General features: G+C 45.0%; 2 protein-coding genes across 4 annotated transcripts in view; one reads left to right on the top strand and one right to left on the bottom strand.

The window, feature by feature from the left end:
* The window catches only part of kcnc1a (potassium voltage-gated channel, Shaw-related subfamily, member 1a), a 67241-nt gene extending 61566 nt beyond the window's left edge, over nt 1–5675 (bottom strand). The window contains exon 1 of one of the 3 annotated variants that reach the window (XR_004165956.2): nt 3524–5674. Coding sequence is in view for 2 of the 3 variants with exons in the window: in XM_031586942.2 (XP_031442802.1) it covers nt 3524–4090 (567 nt within the window). In the remaining variant the exon portion in view is untranslated. Of the gene's footprint in view, nt 1–3523 lie in introns of all 3 variants that reach the window. The other 2 variants (XM_031586942.2, XM_012819443.3) reach the window with 2 other exon arrangements.
* A 2112-nt stretch (nt 5676–7787) lies between these two features.
* The window catches only part of cd81a (CD81 molecule a), a 34192-nt gene continuing 29968 nt past the window's right edge, over nt 7788–12011 (top strand). The window contains exon 1 of the mRNA XM_012819431.3: nt 7788–8129. Coding sequence (XP_012674885.1) covers nt 8061–8129 — 69 coding nt within the window. The 5' untranslated portion in view covers nt 7788–8060. The remainder of the gene's footprint in view (nt 8130–12011) is intronic.

The raw sequence follows: 12011 nt of genomic DNA on the forward strand, positions 1-12011 counted from the left end.
CATCTACATCTCAGCTCTCCAGCGGCAGCCATGTTTGTTGAAAACGAATTCAACCCAAGCGACGTGGTTGATTACGTTACGGTTGATCATCTGTCCATCATCGTAAGTGTGACGATTTGATTGGTCTGGTCAAGTTTTTGGTCAGGCATATTTTCTCCCCAACGGAGCGATGCCAGACCGAACTTCCAGACCTCAAATGTTGTGGGCGGGGCTAAGTTAGTCTGGTACCCAGGCTACTAAAATGTGGTGAATAACACGGTTTTAGGAAAAGTCAATGAGTGAAATACATATGGGGATCAAACATAGTTCTAGTATTTTAAAAGCAAGGTAAAAATTACCTCAACAATTCTAGTGTAAGCTGCTAGCTAGCAAGTTGCAGCAAGCTAGTTAGCAAGATTGCACTGCTTACTAACTAACGTTGATAAACCCAGGTTTACCACAAAGTTAAAACACAGCTATTTACATTTGAGGATAAACTTGCATAAGAAGTTTCACTGTAGATGTCAAGGCCCCCGTGTTGGCTGGGAAATGCATGTATTTGACCCTTCTATTGAGATCGCGAGTAACGTTTCTCAGTTATTATTCCCGAAGTCCACCAATCCGAAACTATACTTTAAAAGTCCATATCACCAGGTTGCCAGATAGGATGCCAAGAGCATGCTCTACAACATGGGGTCATCCATTTCTATCTAGAGTCAAAGCTGTTCACATGTAAAGGGTTTTTATAAACTCATCTTAATTCTGTGCTCATCAGTTTCATTTTATTACTATTTTACACATCATCCAATAACATTTTCCAGGACAACTGTTTCAATTTCCATGTAAGTGTTCACTTTTGCTCAGTTTCCATGACTTTTCCAAACCTGGAAAATGAAAAAATGAATTCCATGTTTTCCATGTTTTCCAGGTACCGTGGGAACCCTGACAACTGCATGTCCCCACACCTGAGCACTGAATGTGTGTGTGTGTGTGTGTGTGTGTGTGTGTATGTGTGTTCAGTTCATCATCATTACGCTGACCGTGCAGAATCCATCAGCTAGTCAACAAGAACACACACGCACACATCCGCATACACACACATACAGCTGTTAAGCTGTTATTGAAAACAACAAGCAGCCATCTTACAACAGCATGACTTTTCCTGTAACTCTGGATGCACACTATGCACTAACTCTAACTTTTACTTTATTGATTTAATGTGGGATTAGAATATGTCACTATTTTTACTGGGACTTTTGTGGGCACAGTTGCATCACTTAGCCTCCGTTTAGTACAGAACGGTTGTAGATCATAGTCTGAGTCATAACTGAGCTGAATGGCAAATTTGCAGTTCTATTGAGTGCAGAATGTGTTCTTTATATAATTAAGATTTACTATGAAATAAGTCTAGTCGGCCACCCCCTGTGACTCACAATCAGTATGTCACATCCTGTGTGGGAACTCAGGTGGTGCACCTGATTAATGCGTCCTTCTTGTCTCCTGGGCTCTTACAGTTAGACGACTGTACAGAGGAGAGCTCTCAAAGAAACGCCAAGGGCACAGACACACACTTGAGACAAATCAAATGAAAAGCTCTTAAAAACTCTTGCAGAAGCCTGATAAGCCCCAATGATGCAACCGATGCTGTTTCAGGAACAGTTGGTATCACACTATAAAATATAGTTTAGTTTAAGTTAAAGGGATAATGTCATAATCTATTTGGCCTGATGTGATATCATGGTCTTAGTCCTCTTACAGAGCCTGGCGCATGACCTGCTAATGTGTGTCTCACTTGGCCTCTCAACCACCAGTAAATAAAACATTGTAACGTGGCCAGGGTTCACAAATAAGATTGGCTCACTCCATGACAGCCTGTCTTTTTCTCTTGCATCATCAACCACTCTCCTCACTCTCTCACTATAGAACCACATTTTAATGCCCCTGATTCTAATGACCCCTTCTAATGCCCCACGTTTCTTTCTAGCAATGGCACGACCCTAGGTGCCTCTGCGACTACCTGCCCCCCCCCTTTCCACCACCCCGGGACCAGCCTTTATAGTTATTTACGACTGGACAGCAGAGACTTGGCAGTTTCTGAGGCTGTGGTGACTGTGCCAAAGATGCCTGTGTGATCCGATCCAGGAGCCAAAGGAGAGTCTCTCTCCCACCTGCTCAGCATCCAGCTCAGGGCTCAGGGCTCAGGGACAAGGCCAGTTCTGGACCAAAACAGAAGCTTGGTGTTTGAAGACCATTTTTCTTCAAGCCGCGTCCTAGTTGTGAAATCATGTTTTATAAATGTCAGAAGAAGGTTTTTAGCTAGTCCTTCTTGGATGTACTGCAGAAGCTACATGTATTTGGATCATTTGCATCTCAGACAACTTGTTAATGGATATTTTAGGAAGGATCTTTCACCTGTATTTATTCAGCAGACAGTCTTGTCAATCATCTTTGGTGCAGATGTTGGCCTACATTTTATCCACCTGTTTGTCTGCTCACAATGAAACCTTTGACCTTAGTGTTGCTACCATCGTTCCCTACCACTACAAGAACTAAAACATTTCAGTGACATATTGACATATACAGTATAATAGGGTTGCATGGGAACTGTTATGAACACAATGTCTGTTCAGAGTCTGACAACAACAACAACAACTCAGTGTTTTTCACAATACTGTCAACAGTTATGTCTTATTGCAGTGGGGATACATAAATTACATTAAAAAAACGTTAACCTCATGATAAATTCTCTCTAATCTACTCCCTGTGAGATTAAGGAGAGCACCATCACGGCCGTGACTGGGAAAGCCTGCCTCGTGTAGCACGGTGAAGTAGCGGGAAGGCAAGCCGTGGATCAATGCAACAGGACACCCGGGCAGATTGCACATGTTCTCCCTAGGGAGTGGACGCATGAGGTCTACGGGTTTAATATATCGCTAATGGATCTATAGCTGTGGGGATAGCTAAGGCTGATTACAGGGGCGCCATTATATCGTGGATCACAATAGTAGGACACACATTTGAAACACATCAGGGATATGTTCATCAGGTGCTCTGCATAAAACACTAATGGGGGGAAAAAAAACTTCTGCTCAGAAAATACACAAAAAACAACACAAGCTACTCCTCTGATAGCAGAAGACTGCGGACAGATCTTGACGGTAAGGGCCCGAGTCCTGACCCAGTCCTTAGACAGGTGCTACCTGAGCCTGGTCGGAATGAATGATGCAGGCCGAAACGCACCAAAAAGTACTAGGCCTGCTTTAGCTCTTCTTCTCTTCTCTAGTCTACACCATTTAATTTCGTCTCTTTGCAACCGGGAAAACTATATTTTATTGTGTCTCTGAAGAGGTTACGTTACATTGAAGATTTCTTTGTACAACATGTAGCCCTTACAACACTGACTCACATACACACAACTGTCTGAGGTTCAGAGGCACCCACTATCCATGCTACAAAAGTAGCCTAGCATGTCATGTGGCTGACTGCAAACATGCCACTGCGTAAAGATGACACATCAGCACCATTCAACTTTACGTTAACTCACCCTAGCATATTTGGAGGAGTAAGGGTCTTCAAAGAGAGCCCACATTTTCCGCTGCCACCGCTGACAAGATCCGACGGACTTGGCATCCGGAGAGTCCCCATGGGCCAATCTTTTAGACATCTCCAGCTCTTCATCCCCGTCCGTAATATCTCCCATCTCTCCATCCCCGTCCTCGTTGCCCATCTCGGCAGGCCCTCCGCCGAAGCTGTCCAGAGCCTCTTCGGCCTCCCGGTGCTGGCGGTAAGTCATCCAACAACATGGCTCGACGTCCGTCTCGTCAATCCCCCAGAAAGCCAGCTCCTCCTCGTACAGGGGACCGCAGACATCCGCGGGACAGTGCAGCTTGCCCGTCCTGTAGTAGTTGAGGATGTGGGCAAAGACGCCTGGGTGGCGGTCGAAGAAGAACTCTTCGGTCTGGGCGTCATAGTCAAAGTGGCTGTGTGCGTCTGGTTCGGCGAGCCAGGCTAAACGCGTGCCCGGGAGAGTGCGCAGCGTGCTGCGGTAGGTCTGGTGTCTTATCCCTCCCACGTTAATCACAACACGGTCTTTCTCGTCGCCCTGGCCCATCGCAGCACTTAGGCATGTCTCGAGCAGGTTCCAGGCATTACAACGCGAACCTTGCGTGAGGCTACGCGGAGGACCCGGACCAGACGTGAGCACTTAAATTATGTTAAAACAAGTAGGCTACGTAGTTAACGGCGGTATGCACTTTGCAAGTTAGCCTGTTAGGTTAAACCGTGAGTAGCTGAACAACTCAAAACTCCACCTAAGAAATTATAAATGAAAATACCTATAAAATAAGGACCAAGATGAAAAAATTGAAAAAATTTGGAAACACTCCGTACCAGCTCTAACAAACACAAGAGAATAAAGATAACATCCAAAATGTCAACATCCTGAGCACTCTAACCATCCCTCCGAAGAAGCTGAAAACTAAAACCCTTGTCGCCTGCTTTCCTGGCACGTGAGTCCGGTGGTCAAATCCCAAAAAGAGGAGGAACGGAGGGTGCGGGTGACATTCAGCGGAGGGTGAGACCTGCTGTGGTGCTGAAGCGACAGCACCAATCCCTCAGCGCGCACTCCCACTGCCAGCCCCCTGGAAACGCTTTCTCTTTTCTCTCCCTCCTTCTTGCTTCCAGTCTCCTCTCTCTCCCTTCCTTGTTTGAGACATCCACTCCTCCGTTTGTCTTCAGTCCTGTTTGTTCTACGGAGGCGGCAGCAGTGGCAAGTACAGAGGAATCTCACTGATCAATGCTGATCACATTTTAGGCGTTTGTCTTGTTTTTAGGCTGACAAATCGCTCACACCACTCCACACGCAGCTAAAATACTAACCAGCACCGGTCTCGTGGAAGCGGGGAATGCGTCCCTAATGCGTGCACTTTATAGCCAGATGACGCTCTAAGAGGAACCTACGGTTTCAGTCAAAATAGAGAAGAGAGAGAAAGGGAGGGACAGGGTGGGAGGAGAAGGCAATTTTGTGTTCATTTCTTTGTCTCGACCTAAGCGAGGCGCTAAGACTTAGAAATCCTGCAGTGTTATGCAGTAACGGAGTGCAGTCTCTCAAACATCCCTGGCAACACTTCTTCGCTTGGATAGTGGCGCGTGACTCTCCTACCTCTGCTCCGGAGGCTCTCTGTGTGGCGCCGCAAGTGAGAGCGGCGCGAGGCTAGTTAGTCCAGCAGAAGTGGTTAAACCACTTCTAGATGCAAACTGATGCGCAGGCGCTTTTGCGCAGATTTAGAGGGGTATGTCGGGGGGTACGAGCTTGCTGATGTTAGGGCACGAGAGCTTCAGCACTGTGGAGAGCTCCCGGTATCCCACAGGCGCGCACATGAACAATTACGGCGCAATGAAAATGAGAGGGCGTGCCGCTCAACAGCTGTCGCGTCCCACTGAATCTGCTGTGTCATTCTCCACACCGTCTCCGGAGTGGCACCGACACACTCGCAGGAGAGGACCGGCAGAGGATTCACAGATGTGGTTGAAAATGGCTATTTCCGTCCCCTCCATCTTGCTTATCTATGTTCCCTCTCTCTTCCTCTATGTGCTCCTCCAAAAGTGTGTGTAAAGCTGTGAGATTCAATAATCAGAGCTGAAATTAAACAGAAGGCTGACAACCTCAGCATTTGTGTATATGAATGAGCAGTCATTGGAAACCCGTTTTACTGTAAAGCAGATAGCAGAAAGCCAGATCAAAGTCAAAATCAAAGTGTTTATTGTCACATGCACCAAATAGCTTCAGCGCAGCAAAATTCTTATGACTTGGCAGGCAAAATCTACGCAGTAGATGGCATACAAGATTAAAAAATAACATATGACATTATAACATATAACATATAACATATAACATTATAACATATAACATATAACAAGTAACAACAATGGGCCAGTTATGCACCTCAGAGAGTCCCCAGAGACATGTGTACAGCCAGGAACCCACCCACCCAAGGGTGTCAGAGCTTTGGGCTCATCCATCATATCTCAAAAAAATAATACCTTGATTTTTTTTTATTCATTTTTGTTGGACATCTCAATCCCCCTCGACTTCAAATCACAGGACTTACCACACTCCTCCACCTAATTCTGAAATTCACATCCGGAATCACTACTACGACTAAAAATGTCACTTTTTGCAAACTCAGAAAAGACATTGTAAGGGATCAAAGGCCACAAGAGGACACTTTCTAATAGTTGGAAACAAAGGTTTACAAAAACTGTGCTTGTATCACTTTCACCTTCACCACCAAGGCTGGCCCGTGCCAGAAGGATTGATCAGCCCTTAAGGCGGTAAACTGGAAGACCCAAGGGACAATAGAATCCAGTGGGGGGGATCAGGTTTTTCACTCCATCGATCCTAGTTTTATGGATTATTTATGACTGTCATGTAATGGGTTTTCCTTGTAACAATGAGCATCATTGAGCGCACACACATATAGGATCACAAACATATACAATAAGGCGGACGTGTTGTGTGAACCTGAATCATAATTTACTGTTTGATTGTGCTGCCAAGATGGCTCAAGCTTCCCCAGCCTCCACAGCATCGCATCTCATGGGCACTCAGAGGTGCGGAAGGGCACAGCAGACATTAGTGATTACTGACTCTCAGTATGGAGAGGAGGCTGATATCATATACAATCATGATAGTTTCCAACCTTGGTGGACAGTGTTTGAGTAAGTTTAACCTCAGCAAGTGGTTTTGTTTGTATCTCTGATTACAGGAATTCTTGTCGTTGGTATCTTTTGATCACTCTTTTTATTCCTCGAGTTCTTCTACGCATGGAGGATAGCTTTGAAAATCTTTACAGTTGCGACATCTTGTGGACTATGGTGGAACTACAGATTTGTATAAAAATATTTAATATTATGTAATGATTTTTTTTCATATAACGAAAATGAAATCTTTCTTAAACCCTGTCGCAATGCTTTTAGGAGGTGAACGCCAGAGGCATCAAGGCAAAATATGTCGTTGGCTGAAATGTTGGTATACAGATGAAAAAGAGTGTTTGGGTGTGTGTGTGTGTGTGTGTGTGTGTGTGTGTGTGTGTGTGTGTGTGGTTATTTCTCCTCATGTTTTATAAGGCCTAATGTCATAATGAGACCTTATCCCCAACTTCACTTTAGTTCAACAACCATTCCAAATCTGGATTATTGTCGGGGCTTAAGTCTGAGACAGCAGAGATCCGTATCTGACCTGTAGTGGCCCGAAGGCTCGCTTCATTGTGGTGGTCTTTGGATGGGGGCCCTCCATTGAACATTTTAAACCCTGATTGTCTAGTCTAAGCAAATTATCTCTTTACTAAGCAAAGTAAAAACGTATGACTGCCCATAAGTTTGCATCGTCACCGTTTTGAGCTAAAACAAGGGTTCAAAGTGCTACTTTTTAAAATGGCACCAAGGATTCTGCCAAGTCCAGATCCAGTGTATGAGACCCGTACGCCTTGTCTTTGTGGGCCAGCTAATGAAAATATAGGAGAAACAAGCTACATTTCTCATAACACTCTCCCCAACTTACCCTGTTTAATAACATCCATAACACAAGTCTATAAAGATGTTCATTTTATGGGCCACCTACTTTTAATAAATAACCAAACCAATTCTTCAAGCAGCTGAGATGTATTGGCACATCTGTCAGGGTATGTAATGAGGTGCATTACCTCATGTGACTTGAACAGAAACGTTGCCTGCTGTAGTCACATCTGTCACTAGGCGGCGACATTCACCATTGTAGACTTAAGGGAGGCAAGGGGGAGGAGGGGGTGTTGAGGATATAAAATAACCACTACAGACTCTTTGGGGAGGGTCGTATGCTTCGCTGTGCTTGGTGGGCAGTCTTTCAATCCTTTGGCCTGAGTTGGGGGGCGGTAGAGAAGTTGGGTGTTGCCTCGTGTACGTCGTCGGCATAGCAGACCTCTTCATCCACAAAGAGCCTCGCGTCTCGGAAATCTGCGTCTGTCTGTCCCGCGTCTGCTTGGCCTCCACGCTGTTCTTGCCTCCATCTGTTCACGTTGAAAAGGAACCTGAAAACATCAAACATGGGAGGAGTTGATGGCTGCACGAAATGCATCAAATATCTGCTGTTCTTCTTCAATTTCATCTTCTGGGTAAGTTAGGAATGCATTCATTGGGCTTTACAGATGCTCCCAAGATCGGCCATTACGCGGCGTCGCGTTTCTGGATTTGTTTATGATATGAGCGGTTCAGACCACTCGTATCTGTGAATTGAAATCGAAATATAGTTGACGTTTCTTGCGTTTTGAACACAAATTTATGGTCGTAATACTCTACGGTCATGTGCGGTCGGAAGCTTGTTTAGCATTATGCATGGTTCGCAGCAAGGAATAGAACGGACTCGCTCGCCTTGTGTGAGGCACACAAGAGTGTAGCAGACTGGATTCAGATTTGCCAGAGAAGTGGGTTAGATAGTTGAGGAATGCGTGTTGTTGTTTAGGCCATTGATTTATACATGTTGAAACGGGTATAGCCACCCCTGCTCTTATAACATGTCCTGTGCTCAAGGGGGACATTGTTAATAATCAACCAAAAACATTCGTAGTCTGTAAATAAGTCACAATTTATAAAGCGCTGACCTAGACTTTTCCATATCCCTCCATTTGTATTGAAGTGTATGTTAGCTTAAGACGCCGTTACGTTGATTAGCATGGAAGAGAATACCTTGCGTGTAACGGAAAAGTCAACCAAAGAAATAATTCCCCACCTCCCCGTTGGAGTTCGGAAGAGTCGCTGGAAAAGAGAAATTGCTTCAGAAGGCCAGTAAACTCATGGAATGATTTGAATAGCCAACGTCAATAGGCCATTGTACAGTAGATGTGTTTTTGTCATTATTGAAGGGAATAAAAAATAACGAAACTCAGAAGCTCAGAGGCGTCATTTAATACCCTTTTGCCTCAAACATTTAAACAATATTATTAATGGCATATAAAGGTGTCACGTATATGTTATTATGTGTATGTATAATGGAGTCATTCTGATATACTGTGTTGTGGTTGTAAGTTCACTTCCCAGAAGGAGTGGTAAATACCGAGCCATTTATTCACGCACTTTGTGAAACGACCAAAATTTGGGTAGCCTGTTAATGAACGGAAAATACGAGACAACACCCATCTTACTTCCGCATAAACAAACTCATTTACCACATGCAAATCGTGTTGTTGCGGTTCTGAGTCTGGCGCCTGATGCTAATCGGGAATCGGACTACACGATATAGGTATGTCATTTTCTACTTTCGGATGGACAGCAGAGGAGTCTCTGTCATACTGGTAACAAATGACACCGAACAGATCTGGGCCGGACGTGTTCCAGAGGCTGTAGCCATTGACGCTATAGGCGTGTGTGAAATGGGCCGGAACGCAGAAGTGGTTGAAACCGTTTTTAAGGTCATCTGGACAACACTGATGTGCGTGTTATTAGTCATGGTTGGGTTGTTCATTTGGTTGTGTAAGTGCAGCTGTTGCTAAAGTTCCTGTGGAGAGTTGATGGGAACTCAAACCCAGACCGTTAGTTTGGGTGGGAGCAGGGGATGGGGGCGGACAGGGTGTTCTCCAGGAGGTTGGTAATGCTAGTGACACCACACATGTTGAACAGGTGGACAGGAACTGAAAAAGAGCAGGGAAAGAGAGGGGGGGGGGGAGGTCATACTTTTGGTTGAGTGACTGCTCTGTATTTTAAAACCCACACTCAAAGGTGTGTGTGTGTGTGTGTGTGTGTGTGTGTGTGTGTGTGTGTGTGTGTGTGAAATGTGAATTAATAGAACCCCTCACCCTGAACCTCTGTGTGAGGTCAGTCGCCGCTGGGGTGTTGGCCTGACCCACATTCTGGCCCGGTGAATCTGAGATGACCCTGTTGGGGCGTGTGTGTGTGTGGGGCGGGTGCTGCCGGGAACTGTTGCCCCCCAGGTTAAGGGGTCCCTCTTGAGGCATGCCAGGCATTCTACAACCCTTTGCTGAGGGGGGCCTGGGACCGAAATAGCCCTCTTACCATGCCACTGCCCCAGACAAGATGTGTGTAAAAGGGGCCAGCACACACACACACACACACACACACACACACACACACACACACACACACACACACACACACACACACACACACACACACACAACCACACATAGACAGAAACGTACATACACAGATAGACAAAGACACCAAGGAAAAGTTTCCGATCTCACACATGGTTTTTTTTTTTTGTGGAGGGAGGGGGGTGTTTATGACAGACCAAATGAAAATGCAGAGGAAGGATTAGAATCCGACTCTATGCTGGAGTCATGATGAACAGTGAAGAACAACAGCAAGCTTTCGTCTGGAAGGTTAGCAGCTAATCAAATTCAGTGAAGTTGCCATGGTAACGCTTTAAAGAAAAACCTCAGCGTTAACGGGTCCTGAGCTGACTGTGGTGCTCATGGAAACACCAAACAAAAATACCAGCACACTCAACAGTGTGTGTGTGTGTGTGTGTGTGTGTGTTTCTGTTTTGTGTCTGTACGGAGATGTGGTTTGGCAGTGAGATGGAATGAAAAAGAAATAGAGAGAAGGGAAGAGAGAGAAGATGACAGAGAACGATAGAAGATGACAGAGAACGATAGAAACTGAAAGAGAGATAAACAGAGAGAGAGACTGAGAGAGGTGGAAAGAGAGAAAAATACAGGATGAGAGACTGATATAGATTGATGCATAAAGATAAATCCCCTTTGCGTTGGCAGTTTCAGTTTCTCATGAAGATGATGGTGCTGTTTCAGGCGCCCCCTGAGCGCCCAGTGCAAAGTCCCCTACTGTCACCCCCTGGCAGAGTGGGCAATGGGGCGGATCAGGGTGGACAATGGGGCAGATCAGGGTGGCAGAAAAAGGGAATGGGGCAGATCAGGGTGGAGATGCTCCTTCACTGGCTAGACGGGTCATGACCCAGAACTAGGCCCGAATTGGGCCGGATCCACCAGAGGGGTACTGCAGCCCAGTCACCCTCTTTCAGTGGAAGTCAGAATGTAACTGAACAACTGTCTAGGTATGTGTGAATGAGGTGTATGTATGTGTGTGTGTTAGGGATGGGCATTCGATTAAATTGTCTTAATCGATCGTCGGGAGAATTAACGATCGATTTTCGATTAATCATTCATATTTTTATATTAAAATTCACTATTTATAGGCTATATTAAAATGCAGTGAAAATAGAAAAAAACACAGCGTGTTTCCTCATTGAGATCTTTATTACAAGATGAACAACTCTTGTGGCAGTTAAACTTACAAGATGGACAACTCTTGTGGCAGTTAAACGGGATCCGTTCAATGGTTACACTTGAAAATATGCGCTGCTGTACTCTTAAGCAGCGGAGCCGACAGCTAGAAGCCGGTGCTCATAAACACAACTTTTTTTTTTCTCTCTAACTAATTAATCTCACATTTTGAAATTCATTCATCTAGATTCATCGTGATTAAAAGTTTGTTTTCTTCTCAAGACTAAATCTTATAAATTAACGAGTAATCACTTCAGACAGCGTGTATTTTAGACACTGTTGTTCAATTGTATTTTTTTCGTGCTCTCTCGCCGTCATACAAGGAATATATGCGAGACACAATGGTGCCCCTCGACGGTAAATCGTAAGAATTGTCCCCTGAAGCAATTCGAATCACCTCAGTCAGCCCACCGTCTTCAACTATGTTGATGGGCCGACAGTCACCGGCAACCTAAACTGCTACAGCGTTGGTAACCTTTTCACGGACTGGTCTAGTTAATTTCCTAGAGAAGTCGTGGAGTGTGGGTTGGCGACCATCTAACCTGGGACTGCTTTCTGTCGGGTGCTTTGCATTAAGGTGATAACTTAAAGACGAACTGCTTCTGTAATAGCTACATTCAGCTTGACAAATGCTACATACAACTTTAGTTTTGTCGATTGTTCTGTCATTTTGCCTCTTAAACAGAAACTTTCCGCCCAACAATCCCTCATCTCTCTCTATCTTCAACTACCGTCTCG

Source organism: Clupea harengus, chromosome 20, assembly GCF_900700415.2.
Source record: "Clupea harengus chromosome 20, Ch_v2.0.2, whole genome shotgun sequence".
In the NCBI taxonomy this organism is placed as follows: Eukaryota; Metazoa; Chordata; class Actinopteri; order Clupeiformes; family Clupeidae; genus Clupea; species Clupea harengus.